We start from the raw sequence: 12,789 nt of genomic DNA, 5'->3' as shown, positions 1-12,789 counted from the left end.
AGATACTTATTGAGGGAAGGTCTGTGTCAACTCATCGATCCACGGGACGATTAGCTGTGAGAGATATGACAGCTGGGGCTCATCGCTCACCCCCTTCCTCTCCCCAGCCTCGTAGCCTCGCGGCCTTGGCAGCTCCACGGCCCCTTTTAGGATGGTCGCCAAGGGCTGTTATCCCCGCACTAAAAAATCATTATCTCCGCGTTCATGATTATATTTTCCTGTGCACAACACCACGACCCGCAATCACTCCCAGTGACTCCAAGCTATCCAATTCCAACATCACAATGCCTCGCCAGGCGCACGGGAGGCCACCTCATGCCCCCAGGTCGTATACCGCCGCTAAGAGGAAGCCTACCGGAAACCGCGGACTGAACGCATTGGAAATTGCGGAGCGAGAACATCCCGACGAGATTAAGATTCGACAACATCGGCTCGGGCAGGTCGACGATGACTCTGAAGACCCACACGGGAGGACAGACGCAGACGAGCGCTCGTCCAAGAGGAGGAAACTTGCTACCACGGCTGCCGATGAGCTTGAAGAGGAAGGTTCGGACCTCGAGGGCAATAGATGGCATCTTGGTATAAATGAGGACGATGAGGACAGTGACATTGACAGCGAAGACGCATTTGGCGCAAGCGACGAAGAAAAGTTTGCCGACTTCACATTTCGCGGAAGCACTACAACATCCTCGGAGCCCAAGCGGCGGGACGAGGGGTCTTCCATGAAACCTCGAGTCGACCTCGATGAAGGGGATAACGCGCAGGAAGAGAGCGAGAATAGCGACGACGAACCAGATGATGACTTTGGGGATGAGGCTGTGGACTTGGCCACGGCCTGGGATATGGACGACCAGGATCAAGACAAAATTTCGAAAAGGCGTCCAAAATCCGGGGTGCAGCTCACCGACAATGATCACCATGAAGTCGAAGACTCCCTGTCTGAACTCGGTGACAACGAGGAATCAGACGACGAGTCTGAATTGTCATTTTCAGAAGACGAAGGCGATCATTCTAGGCTCCAGAATTTTGTGGAAGGGCTATCAGATGGAGACAAGAGCCAGGCTACAATCAAACGTCGACATCGTCTAAACCTCCCAAATATGCCCTCTCAATTTGGCCTCAGCACTGCGAAAATCTCACCCAGTGAGCTTCTACAATATATCAAAGACCCTCGTCAAAGACAATCTCTGAAAATCTTACAGAGCAGCGAGGGCCGGGGCAATGAAGCCTACACAGCGGGGATTCCGGGAAAACTTGCCCCGCCTCTGGCGAAAAGGCAGCAGGATCGTCTTGATCGTTCTGCAGCATACGAAGAGACGAAAAAGGAGTTGGGCAAGTGGATTGAAAGTGTCAAGCAAAACCGACGCGCAGAGCACCTTTCATTCCCCCTTGTTGATGCTGCAGCAGCTGGTATGTTGAGCAATAAGCAATTGGGACCGACCTCGACTGCAGAGCCTATGAATTCGCTCGAATTAACGATCCACCAAATCATGATGGAAAGTGGGATGCATTCAAACGCTAGCAGAGCCCAGGAAGCTCAAGAAAATGCCTTCGAGGAACTGCAGGAGAAGCAAATGCCGCTGGCGGAAGTCCAAGCTCGTAGAGCAGAACTGCGGCGGATGCGGGATCTCATGTTTCGTGAGGAGATCCGTGCACGACGGATCAAGAAGATCAAAAGCAAGGCATATCGGCGCGTCCATCGCAAAGAACGCGAGAATATGAATCAAGAGAATCGAAAGCTGCTAGCAGCGCAGGGCTTAATCGATTCGGACGAAGAAAGAGAAAAGAATGAGCGCCGGCGTGCTGAGGAACGAATGGGAGCGCGTCACAGGGAGAGCAAATGGGCCAAAAGCGTCAAGACAACAGGCAGGGCAGCGTGGGATGAGGATGCCAGACACGGAGTCACTGACCTTGCAAGGCGCGATGAAGAACTTCGCAGGCGAGTTGCAGGCAAGGCGAGCGCAGGGTCAGACGTGTCTGATTCAGAGTCTTCCGGCTTCGAAGGGTTCTCTGGCTCCGATGACGAAAAAGAGAGGCTAGAGATGAAGCTCGATGATGTCGAACGCGATCAAGTCGATGCGTTCGAGACGAGACTCGGCTCGATGGCGTTTATGAAAAAGGCAGAAGCTGCGAGGAAAGCTGCCAATGAGGAAGAGATTCGCAACCTAAGACGAAGTCTGCATGGCGACGAAGGGAGATCGGTCGGCGAGAGGCATCTCGATCATGAAACCCCAGTGGGACGTCAAAAGTTTGGAGTGGGCAACCGAGATCTTCCTCTGAAGCCTCAAGTTCACGTTTCTAAGAGTGAGTTTGAGGAACGTGACTCAGAGGCTGAGGTTGAAGATTCAAGAGCTCAAGACGAAATAGGAGGAATGGACGGCGACGCACGACCGCTCACCGCACCCGCAAACCAAGAAATCAAATCAAAACCGTCGTTGAAGCGCCCCGGCGCAGCAAAGCAGATGGCAAGACTAAACTCCAATGACAACCTGTCACGCCAGGATCCTTTACATAGCGTAGCCGGAGACGATGGATACTCGATCAAAAAGGTGGCGCGGGTGCCACAGAGCCACCTCGACGATGCAATTGTTCCATCCGAATCAGAAAATGAGCCAGATGACAGAGTCGCTCTTGCACAAGCGATTTTTACGGGCTCGGATGAAATTCAGCAGGAGTTTGCCAAAGAAAAGAGAGAAGTAGTGGAGGAAGAAGGAGACCAAGTGGTTGACAACACCCTTCCTGGCTGGGGAAGTTGGGCAGGAGAGGGTATCAGCAAGAAAGCACAGAAAAGAGCCCGGGGACGGTTCGTTACGACGGTCAAGGGTGTTGCCCAAGAAAAGCGACAAGACTCCAAGCTGGAAAAGGTCATCATCAATGAAAAGCGTGTCAAGAAGAACGGCAAATATTTGGCCAGCGAGCTACCCCATCCATTCGAGTCACGACAACAGTATGAACGATCGCTGCGCCTGCCCTTGGGACCTGAATGGACGACAAAGACCACGTTCCAGGACAGCACGAAGCCGCGGGTGTTGATCAAGCAGGGTATCATCCAGCCCATGGCACGACCCGTGGCATAAGGGAATTGGGAGAGAAGAAAAGCAGCAACGGAGCTGAACTGAAGGATCGGATAATCCGTTTCCGCCGGGTCTTGGCATCCACGCGTGATCGCGACTGCAATATCGACGCAAAACATCTGCGAAATCTTCCACTGCCTCTTTCTTTCTCTCCATCACGTTGGAACACCTGGCACCTCTTGCCGTCGGCCTCACCACCCTCGCCTCTTCCTATCCCACCACAGCATTTACGTACGACGTCCTTGAAGATCTCGGCCCGATATCTTGGAAGCAACGATGGACAGCAGCTCAAATCAACGGGACAACTCTGTCTTGTTCCCAATCTCATCCTCAACCATGTTATTTCTTTGCACTCTCTAAACCCCTTGATTCATCTGTACATCGTCCCAGCCCTTATTCCTAATTTCAGAAATTCTTTTGTCGCTTTTCCTATTCCTATTTCTATTCACAGTCCTGCCGCAGTCGCACCTCGCCTCCACGCTCGTGCCTCCTAGACCAAGCCGCCGCACAGACCGCCTCCTTCGCCGTGCATGTTCTCGTCAAAGCCTATCAGCCTCGCTCTGGTATGCCTGGACTCTCTTCCCCACTCTCTCACGTACTATCTCGATCTGGAAAACTGTTTTGTCCGCCTACTTTCTGCCTCTGCGCCTCAGCTTCGTTCCCAAGATTATCCTGTCTCGTCCTACTGTTGTGGCTTTGCTCTATTCCTTGGGCAGTGAACATCAACAATACCTCGTACAGGAGCGCTGCATAACTTGCAAACAGAGCAGATTACCTTGTCATTTTCAGCATCTTCGCACATCGGCAACCCGCCTAGCCCTGTGCCGCGCTCCGAGTTACACGTTTGCCCCTTGTGAAGACTATATCTTGGCTTCTTCTGCTGTCATGAGCAATCGATGCAGCGCATATTTGCTAACAATACTCCAGGTGCTATTTGCCTCGGCCCTACCTTTTCGTCAATTGTTTGGTCGGTCAAGCGATTTGGATCCTGCATGCAGTCGAGGTGATGAAGATGTTTATGGTGGTGGCTTGCTAACATTTGTATCCGTTTATCCAGGCGCTGATGCAACCCTTACGACTGGTAACTTGCCTCCTCGCTCGGTAGGGACAGTCGGTGGCGCTGACGCGGCTTTACAGGCGATACCCTCGACTCAGACAATGCACCGGTTGCGCACGAAGCAGAGGTCGAATCACAAAGCTATTCGTCTGCGATCACATTTGCCGATCCGCATCTGAGTATCCAGACTATCACCATCACCGCATTGCCTTCCTCACAAGTTCCTACTGTGACATCTGCCAGCCAAAGCTTTCCAGACACTACAGGAGTGGGTTCATCCTCTCGTGCCTGTTCCCCATCAATCAGACAGCTAATTGGTCCAGTCACTTATCACTACTCTTGAAACTGAAGGGAATCCTCCTGTACAGCCATTTCCCACAAGTGTTCAGACTGTTGCCTCGCCCACATTAGAGCCTTTGAACAACACTGGCCCTTTTGGCAGTTCAACAGCGATCAGTGCGCAGAGTACAGTGACCGAGACCATCACATTGCCGTTGACAACTTTCGAAAGTCTCTCAACTACACAAACCGTTGCAACCGTGGCTGTGGAAACAACTGCTGTTATCACTGCTGTTACAGTCCTCAACACCACTATTACTGTCGATGGGTCCATTGTGGCGACATCGTCCGCAGGCACCACGGTCTTTACCACAACCGGGACTGAACTTGTCGAGACCACTTTGACGGCGTCATCAACAGTGACTGGGACGGTAGCAACTACCTTGACAACGGCCCTCGGTTCCATCTCAAATCTCCCTACGGTCAGTCCGAATTGCTTGTTGGGCATGGGTTGCTCTGGACAGGACATTTTTCAACCTGTTGCACTAGGACAACCTCCCAATAACATCGAACAAAGAGGCGGACATCCTGTTCCGCGGCTCGGAATTGTCGATGCTGGGGGCCCAATTGAGACCAATAAATTCTACCAAAACTTCGTTCTGGGCTCCCAAGGTTCCCCTTGCTTTGTGATGCCCTACTCTCTGGCATGGAGCAAAGGGAGCGGGAATTCCTTGAGCTGGGGAATGGCAATATCACACCTGGACGACAGCCAGAAGCATTTTGGGCCGAACAATACCGCTATCCCAAATGCACCGGCATCTTACTACATCAATGGGCTCGGGATCCAGTCAGTGATCCTGTCTGCCGTTGAATTTGGCTCAAACACAGTTCTGACCACAGATTCCTTGCTGGCTTTCTCCGCCAACGTTCACCTTCAGCCGTCATCGGGCTCACCTTCAGTGCTGACCATGCCGGTGGTCCAGGGGATGGCGTTTGTCACGGGACAATACATCAATCTGCAGCCAGCGATACAAAGTAGTGTGTTCTTCCGGAATGTTGCGGCAGCAGGTGAACCAAAACCGGGTATCTTCAAATACAGGGTCACTTTAGAAGATGGAAAATTGTGGCTGATCTATGCTATACCAGCCAATGGACTCACACCCAATTTCCAGCTCGTCTCAAGTACCGTTCTCCGAGGCCTGCCGAATTGGTACGGGGACATACAGGTTGCAAAGCTCTCTGACGATAGCTTGGAGTCCATCTATGATGACGCGGTCGGCGCCTATCCAACTGCCGGACATGTTTCTGGCTTTGCAGAGAACACGACCGCTCAGTACAGCTTGTCCTGGTCCAAGGGCGGAGTATATTCCAGCAACACGACTCTTCTCATGTTTGCCCTCCCTCACCACCGTGACTCCTTCGACTTCTCTACTCAGTGTAATGTCACGGCGATTGAGCTAGCTACCACGACCAAGGGCAACGCGACGGCTGTTGTGGGTGACTATTGGGTATTGGAGGAGCAAAATCTCCCAATCTCTCTGGGATTCGCACCATGGCGACCAGGGAACTCCCCGAACTTTCACGGCGCGAGTACACTCTCTCCTGCAGCGCTTTCCATCATTCAGACCGTCTCTGCTACCGAAGCCTCTCAGAACATGTCGGTCCAAACAAACCTCAACAGTATGTATTACAGTGGCAAAGCGCTGAGTAAATTTGCGCAGCTTGTTTACACTATGCATGATCTCGCGAACCAGCAAGATCTGGCCAACGCCGCGTTACTTGAGCTTGAAAGCTGCTTCGACGTCTTCACAAATAATCAACAACAGTTCCCCTTGCTCTACGACACAGACTGGAAGGGCCTTGTGTCCTCGGCGAGTTATGTGACGGGGGATCCTGGCGTGGACTTTGGAAACTCGTACTACAACGACCACCACTTTCACTATGGCTACTTCCTCCACGCCGCCGCTGTCATCGGCTACCTCGATCCGACGTGGCTCAATCAGAACAAGGACTATGTGAACGCTCTAGTTCGCGACGTCTCCAATCCCAGCGTTCTGGATCAGTATTTCCCAGTCTTCCGATCCTTTGATTGGTACCACGGACACTCTTGGGCCAAAGGGCTTTTTGAATCGGGCGACGGCAAGGATGAAGAATCGTCTTCCGAGGATGCCATGTTTGCGTACGGGCTGAAGATGTGGGGCAAGACAGTCGGTGATGCCTCCATGGAAGCTCGGGGGAATCTGATGCTCGCTGTTCTGGCACGAAGCCTACAGAACTATTTCCTGATGACATCGGACAACACCAACCAGCCTGCGGCTTTCATTGGCAACAAAGTCACCGGCATCCTATTTGAGAACAAAGCGGATCATGTCACCTACTTTGGTACTGATCTGAGTTATGTCCAAGGGTATTATACGTGGTCCTCACCGTTGTCCGCTGGCTACATTACTGACGTTTTGTATAGCATCCACATGATTCCTCTCATGCCTTTCTCGACGTTGACTCGGACGGGTAAGAGCGTCCACCAACTGGAGGTGTGCACCAAACTAACTCATCTGTGACAGAACAATTTGTGACAGAAGAATGGATCACGTATTTTGCAGACGGCGCCGTTCGACAGGCTACAGACATTACTGGTGGCTGGAAGGGTGAGCCGGATGCAAGCCATCAATGTTGCTCCGTACTGACGACTCCCAGGCATTGTTTATGCGAATTTGGCCATCATCAATCCGACAGCAGCGTACAATTTCTTCACCCAGCCTAGTTTTGACATGGGTTGGATAGATGGTGGAGCATCTCTGACATGGTACATTGCATTGAGTGCTCTGTTGGGAGGCGCATAGTTATAGACAAGCATGGCAAGCCAGAAGATTTCTGCGGAGTTTATGGCTTCACAAGGCGTGTCAAGTGTGGCTTGAGACATGTATGGAAGCGTGTTTGGCTACCGTGACCGAAACGAGCCAACAAACTTCCCTACGACGGCTTGACAGTCTCAGTTGGACATCTGGTCGTCTCTCGGGCAAGCCACAGGTGAAAGTAGGAGTTATTTGAAACCATTCTCTGACTCACGTCTCAGAACCTTGGTGAGCCCATAGTCGATATCAACATCGCTAATAGACTTCGTATCGATCGGCAGCGACTCAGCATCGCTCCCATTGATGGCACCTCATTATCCAAACAAAAGCCTGGATTGCCGCCCTCTCAGTGATTCCGATATTTTCCGCTGGGCTTTCTCCATCTCGTCCCTTGACATGCCATCGTCCCAGTAGAAGACCAACCCAATGTCCGCCGCTTCCTTGGTGTTGGGAGCCGCACTCTTGGCGAAGGGAGTCTGCTTTAATACCACGCGGGAAAGCAACCTTCGGAGAAGTCGAGGCGTGATCTCGTGAGGGCGGCCGATGTGCCAATCCTTGAGGCGGGACCCCGGCTGCGGACCTTCTAATATCAAAGAGGATTGACTCTCAAGCCAGCTTTGCTCCATGTCCTCTGTCGATGTCCGTGTCGGCCTCCGACGCGTTACAAACGGTCCCACCTCCTTTTTCCCGCTTACCAGATCATGGAGCTCCTGGTACTCGTCTTCCGGCAAAGGAGGCAGCACGGCCTTGATGTTGTGGTTGTACCATTTGATGCGCAGGTTTTTGTATCGCGACTGGGGGAGGGGTGTGCCCCATATGGTCGTCTGGGGAGGGTTGAATCTTGGTTTGACTTTCAGATGGGCGCCGACACGCGTAAAGTAGATTTGTTCACCCGCTTGCGACGTGATCAGGGCGAGGAGGCGCGGGGGTATCTCGTGTTTCCATTTATCGTTCGGCAGTTTTCGCTTCGTAGAGGACCGGGGAGCGGAGTTATCGTGGGGCGCGGTTGTGACTGTAGGGAGCAACGAAGGGTATAGGGTCTCCTTATCTGTGGTGCTTTCAGAGATCTCCTCCGCGTCGTCTCTCAGCACTTCATCCAGCCCTAGACCAGCAGAACGGACGGCATCTGTGAGCGGCGCTTCCGCAGTCGAGGGATTCGGGTTCTCCCTGTCTTTCAAAGGCCCTTGATCGCCTTTAGAAGTTGGGCCGGCCGGATGTTGTAAGAACTTTTCCAAAAGGTCATATTTCCTAGGCCCTTTTCTTCCATAGGTCATGCGCAACACGTTCTCCAGCGGGTTGATGTATCCTTGGTTCGCATGGCGGAGGATCGAGGCGAGCTTCCTCGCCTGGTGAAGTAGTCGAGTCACCTTCTCGGGGGGGAGATCTTGTTGTCGACCACCACCACCACCACCACCTCCTCCTCCTCCTCTCCGGGCTGTGCGACTTTTACCTTCGGGGCCCTTGTTTCTGGGTATCCAGCGACGGAAACTATCAACGGTGAACTTTCTCATGTACGTCCGACATTGCGGGAGTGGGAGGTAGGTGCATTCTCGCAGGCAAGCGCGGTAGATGTGTAGCGGATTCGTTTCTGGGGGCGGCATTCACATGGTCGATCTGGGCGGTGAATGAGCAGATGAGAGGGGTAGAGGACAGGTTTTACAAAAAGAAGAGGAGCTGCAATACTATGTACGTAGACTGGTATTGCAAAATTATGGGCGGCGCAACCAAGTATGAAGTAGTACATGTGGGAAACTGTTTGACCAATAAGCGGCCGCGAGGTTCGGAGTTGGGGGGAGAAGGCGTTGGAGCTTGGGGTGCAAGGGCTGTTAGGACGGCATGATCATCGTCCTCAAAAGGACGACAAAACAGTTTTTCCGAGCCTGCGCCAGCCAAAAGTCCTCGCCCTCTCTCTCCATTATACTTCAGCCAGTTCCAAGAAGCCCATGACTTTATAGTTAGAGGAAACACGCGAGGGGCGTCAGGAACCCCCCCAAGACTAGTCAGTCACCATGGTCAAGCCTTCGCCGCAATTGTGCGCCCGCCTGCGCTTCACCACCAAACAGGTCGGCCGTGGATTCTACCGCGGAAATCGGGCTGGAGCAATGGGTGCTCACACCGAATTCGGGCGATATGTGATTGACTGGCGGAAGACGGTGCATTGGAATATGCCCGAGATCAAAGACTTTCCAGTGAGTTCCTCCTAACAACGAAAAACGTTTTCGCAAAAGTGGCAGTCGCTAATTAATGTCCGCTACTGCAAAATCAGCTCACGCCCTTCGTGACGATGGAGATGGAACCGAAAAGCAGGGCCGAGGACCGCCCCGACGGGACCACGTACGTGCCGCAACGGGTCGATGCACTCGAGTTCCTGAGGACCTGGAAAAAGATCAATCCCCTCGAGTATGACGGCATTGTGGCTCATCAAGAAGAGGAGCGTCGACGCTTTGCGGCCGTGGCGTCAGAACAGAATCGCGAGGCGGGGGAGGAGCAGGAGCAGGAGCAGGCACAGCAGGAGGCCCAGCAGTGGGCCCGAGAACAGGTTCATCAACAAAGTCAGCGATCGACTCAAAAACAAATACAACAGCAAACACGGTCTATCCACACGACCAGGAGACTCGGGATGCCCGCTCAGCCTCCTGCCCCTCAAGAGCAAACAGAACAACCTTTGAAGGAGTGGAACCAAATGTCCAGAGCAGAGAGGAAGGGTCTGGTGAACAAGGCCACCACGTCGGAACTCCGCCAGCTCAGAAGAGAGCGCAAGGGTCAGAAAATCACACAGCAGGAGAAGAAAGAGACCAAGAGAGATATCAAAGGCCGGCTAAGACGAGAGCTCATTGGCGAAGGGATATTCCAGGACGAGAAGCAGCTTCAGAAACTTCTGACCGAAGAAGGCCGTCGGAGGAAGCAAGCCGGTCTCCCTCGTGCGACGGACGAAGAAAAGACTCGTTTTCTGGAGGGTTTGCAGCGGAAGCCCGAGTCGACAGGATTGTTCGGCAGGATCTTTGGTGCGAAGCAATGACCGGAATTCTCAAAACGGCTGTGCCCGGACAAAGGCAGCTTCTCTCGTTTGCATCCATTGCAAGAAGATTTCAGGCTGACTAGCTGAGACTCGTTTGCCTTCTCCGCGACCCCTGTTTCTTCGGCAATGGAAGTCTGAGTCGTTGCACATGCACAGGACGTACTTGTATCGTGGAGCCCTGAGCTTTAACGAAGAGCATGGAGTGGATAACCAAGACCAAAAGATGGATTCGGGAACTATGGATTCAGGCGCTTCTTTATTCAGGTGGCCATGAAAGCAAGCCCGGAAACCAACCTTGTAAAATGTATTATAGAGCTCAAGAAATGTTTGGGTGGCATGCAGGTCAGGGTGGTCAGGTCGCTTATGCCTTGTTCGTACCAGCATTTGCGAATAATATACCAAAATCGTTGTCCGCTCGAAAATGCGGCCTCTAGCCGTCACCTCTCATGACACTATAATAATGCTTGGGTTCTTTCTTCATGGTTAACGTCTTGTCGCTTGACAGTCTCTTGATGATCATACTGTGGACACTAGCTCTCTCAGATATGTTTCCTGAACTTCCAATGTACCTCGAAGCCCTGCGTTATCCATACCGTTCTAGACAAAATTCCCATAGCAGCCTCGCATGCCCAGACGAGGTAAATCGACGGCCAGCTCACCCCGTTTCCAGACTAGGGTGATGCCGCCCTGTGCTCACCCCTGGCCACTGTCACTCACCCCTCGGGGGCCTGGAAGCCCGCCCCGGGTGCATCGCCAAGTCTGCCACCACAGCCGTGGACGGGCCCAATCATGTCATTGGCTCGCTCAGGTGTGTTCAAAAGCGGCATATGTTCCACATTTCAAGTCCTGAGAGGACGACACCACCCTTGACTTTCTTGCAGCACCAAAAGAAATATACCGAGAAGGGACCCTCCTCGCTGCCTTCGCTCGCCGCAGCCTCTCCAGATCGCGTCGGAGGATTTCACGAGACGCCTGAATAGCCCGGTCTCTTGAGCGTCGACTTCCCCTCCAGCTACGAGTCCGCAGTATTCTAGTAATATCCCCGATCTAACTGCGCTGCACATGCCTGCATATATCACACCAGAACTCCTCGTCAAACGCTTCGCTCGTCGAAGTTTCCTGGATTAACCCCCTCAGCATCCTCTCTCGTCGATTTCCTCCTATCGTCTACGTTCCCGTAGAGCGATTCCCCCTTCGAGGTTGAAAATCCCGGTTGAACCAGTCTCGTAGTGGACGTCATGAGAAGGCCTGGATAAGAGATGGGCAAGCGCCTTGGAAGATATGCTGAGCTGATGGGAGATGACATCATTGGCATATACCTCTCGAGCGAGCCGCTGTGCGACTCGAATCAGACGACGGAAGATGATGAACCAAAACTACGGCGCTTCATCCACGACCAAGAAACCATTCAAAACCTCCGTCGGCTTGGTCATGGAGAACACGGCGTCGTGGTTTCGGCCGATATCGAAGGAGCTAATTATGCCCTGAAAATCGTAAGTATATATGATTTCGCTGATTACTCCTTTATCTAAATGTGGCCTAGTTTAAGGAGTGGAAGCAACCCGGCCCCGTCTTCTACTCGAACCATGACGCCATATACATCACACCGCTTGCGTGCGAGTGTAGGGCCTCTGCCAGACTGGATTCACGTCGCGAAAATGGAACATGGGCTGTCAGGTGCTATGGATGGATGAAACTAACAGATGCCCAATTTAAGGCGCTCGGCGATGTTGTGGACACCCGTAACTTGAGCCGATGGGTGGTCGTCAAAGAGGCTTTACCTCAGCCAACAAACCGATCACACATCGAGACAATCTATAAGAATTTCGAAATCCCCAAGCGAGCACAAATATATCCCCGGGACATTCGAACCGAGAACTATAGAGGATCAAAGATTGTCGACCTTTCAAGCACTTTAACGAAGCCATGTCCAGAATGGAGGGGCTTCTGGTTTGATCATTTTTACAAGGAAACTATAAATAGTGTGCGTAAATGGTTTCAATGCACCTGTCGCTGCCACCTCTTCGCAGGGCGTTTGCCCTTACCGGGGACAGACCCAGACGGCGCCGGCATACGAGCCCTTTCGGCTGGTTGTTGTACCTGTCTATAATCACTTATTCAACTCGGCGGGTAACCCTAGACTGAGAGATCTTTTCCAGTTGGCCATATTTATAGCCCTCTGAGCGAAACGTCAGGTCGAAGTAGAAGGACAAGGAAGGGCGACGGCGGCCATGTCCAGGACTCTGAATGGAGAGACTCTGCGCCGCCGTCGACACAGGATATCTGTCGGGCGAGAGCGTCGAGATACATTCTCGAAGGGAGGCGGAGAATTCTGTGCGAGCGAGGTGAGTGAAGGTGAGTGAAGGTGAGAGAGGTGAGAGGGAGGTGAGCGCTGTTTAAAAGCGGCGCAGGTCGGGTGAGTGTCCAGGTGAGCTCGACGTGAATTTACAATATCTTGACCACAACCTGGAGGCATTGCGGCGACTATCTTCTCGACGAGGTTTT

At 52.6% G+C, this 12,789-nt stretch overlaps 5 protein-coding genes across 5 annotated transcripts; 4 read left to right on the top strand and 1 right to left on the bottom strand.

The window, feature by feature from the left end:
* Positions 1-284: 284 nt before the first annotated feature.
* On the top strand, positions 285-3,077 carry AYO21_00079 (hypothetical protein; the record flags this gene model as incomplete). Its single annotated transcript, XM_022650071.1, has 1 exon — positions 285-3,077. The coding sequence occupies one exon, from the start codon at positions 285-287 to the stop codon at positions 3,075-3,077; it is 2,793 nt and encodes a 930-aa protein (XP_022517397.1).
* Positions 3,078-3,959: 882 nt separating this feature from the next.
* AYO21_00078 (hypothetical protein) lies at positions 3,960-7,253 on the top strand (the record flags this gene model as incomplete). The annotated part of the gene is made up of 6 exons (XM_022650070.1): positions 3,960-4,155; positions 4,212-4,399; positions 4,455-6,817; positions 6,875-6,921; positions 6,975-7,058; positions 7,108-7,253. 6 exons carry the CDS (start codon positions 3,960-3,962, stop codon positions 7,251-7,253), a joined length of 3,024 nt encoding a protein of 1,007 aa, XP_022517396.1.
* A 326-nt stretch (positions 7,254-7,579) lies between these two features.
* AYO21_00077 (hypothetical protein) lies at positions 7,580-8,866 on the bottom strand (the record flags this gene model as incomplete). The annotated part of the gene is made up of 1 exon (XM_022650069.1): positions 7,580-8,866. One exon carries the CDS (start codon positions 8,864-8,866, stop codon positions 7,580-7,582), a length of 1,287 nt encoding a protein of 428 aa, XP_022517395.1.
* Positions 8,867-9,274: 408 nt separating this feature from the next.
* AYO21_00076 (hypothetical protein) lies at positions 9,275-10,284 on the top strand (the record flags this gene model as incomplete). The annotated part of the gene is made up of 2 exons (XM_022650068.1): positions 9,275-9,454; positions 9,532-10,284. The coding sequence occupies 2 exons, from the start codon at positions 9,275-9,277 to the stop codon at positions 10,282-10,284; spliced, it is 933 nt and encodes a 310-aa protein (XP_022517394.1).
* Positions 10,285-11,543: 1,259 nt separating this feature from the next.
* AYO21_00075 (hypothetical protein) lies at positions 11,544-11,978 on the top strand (the record flags this gene model as incomplete). The annotated part of the gene is made up of 3 exons (XM_022650067.1): positions 11,544-11,777; positions 11,828-11,906; positions 11,962-11,978. 3 exons carry the CDS (start codon positions 11,544-11,546, stop codon positions 11,976-11,978), a joined length of 330 nt encoding a protein of 109 aa, XP_022517393.1.
* Between the last annotated feature and the right edge of the window lie 811 nt (positions 11,979-12,789).

This window comes from Fonsecaea monophora, assembly GCF_001642475.1.
Source record: "Fonsecaea monophora strain CBS 269.37 chromosome Unknown Scaff1, whole genome shotgun sequence".
In the NCBI taxonomy this organism is placed as follows: Eukaryota; Fungi; Ascomycota; class Eurotiomycetes; order Chaetothyriales; family Herpotrichiellaceae; genus Fonsecaea; species Fonsecaea monophora.
The sequence above is the reverse complement of the archived record's forward strand: the minus strand, read 5'-3'. Positions and strand labels throughout refer to the sequence as shown.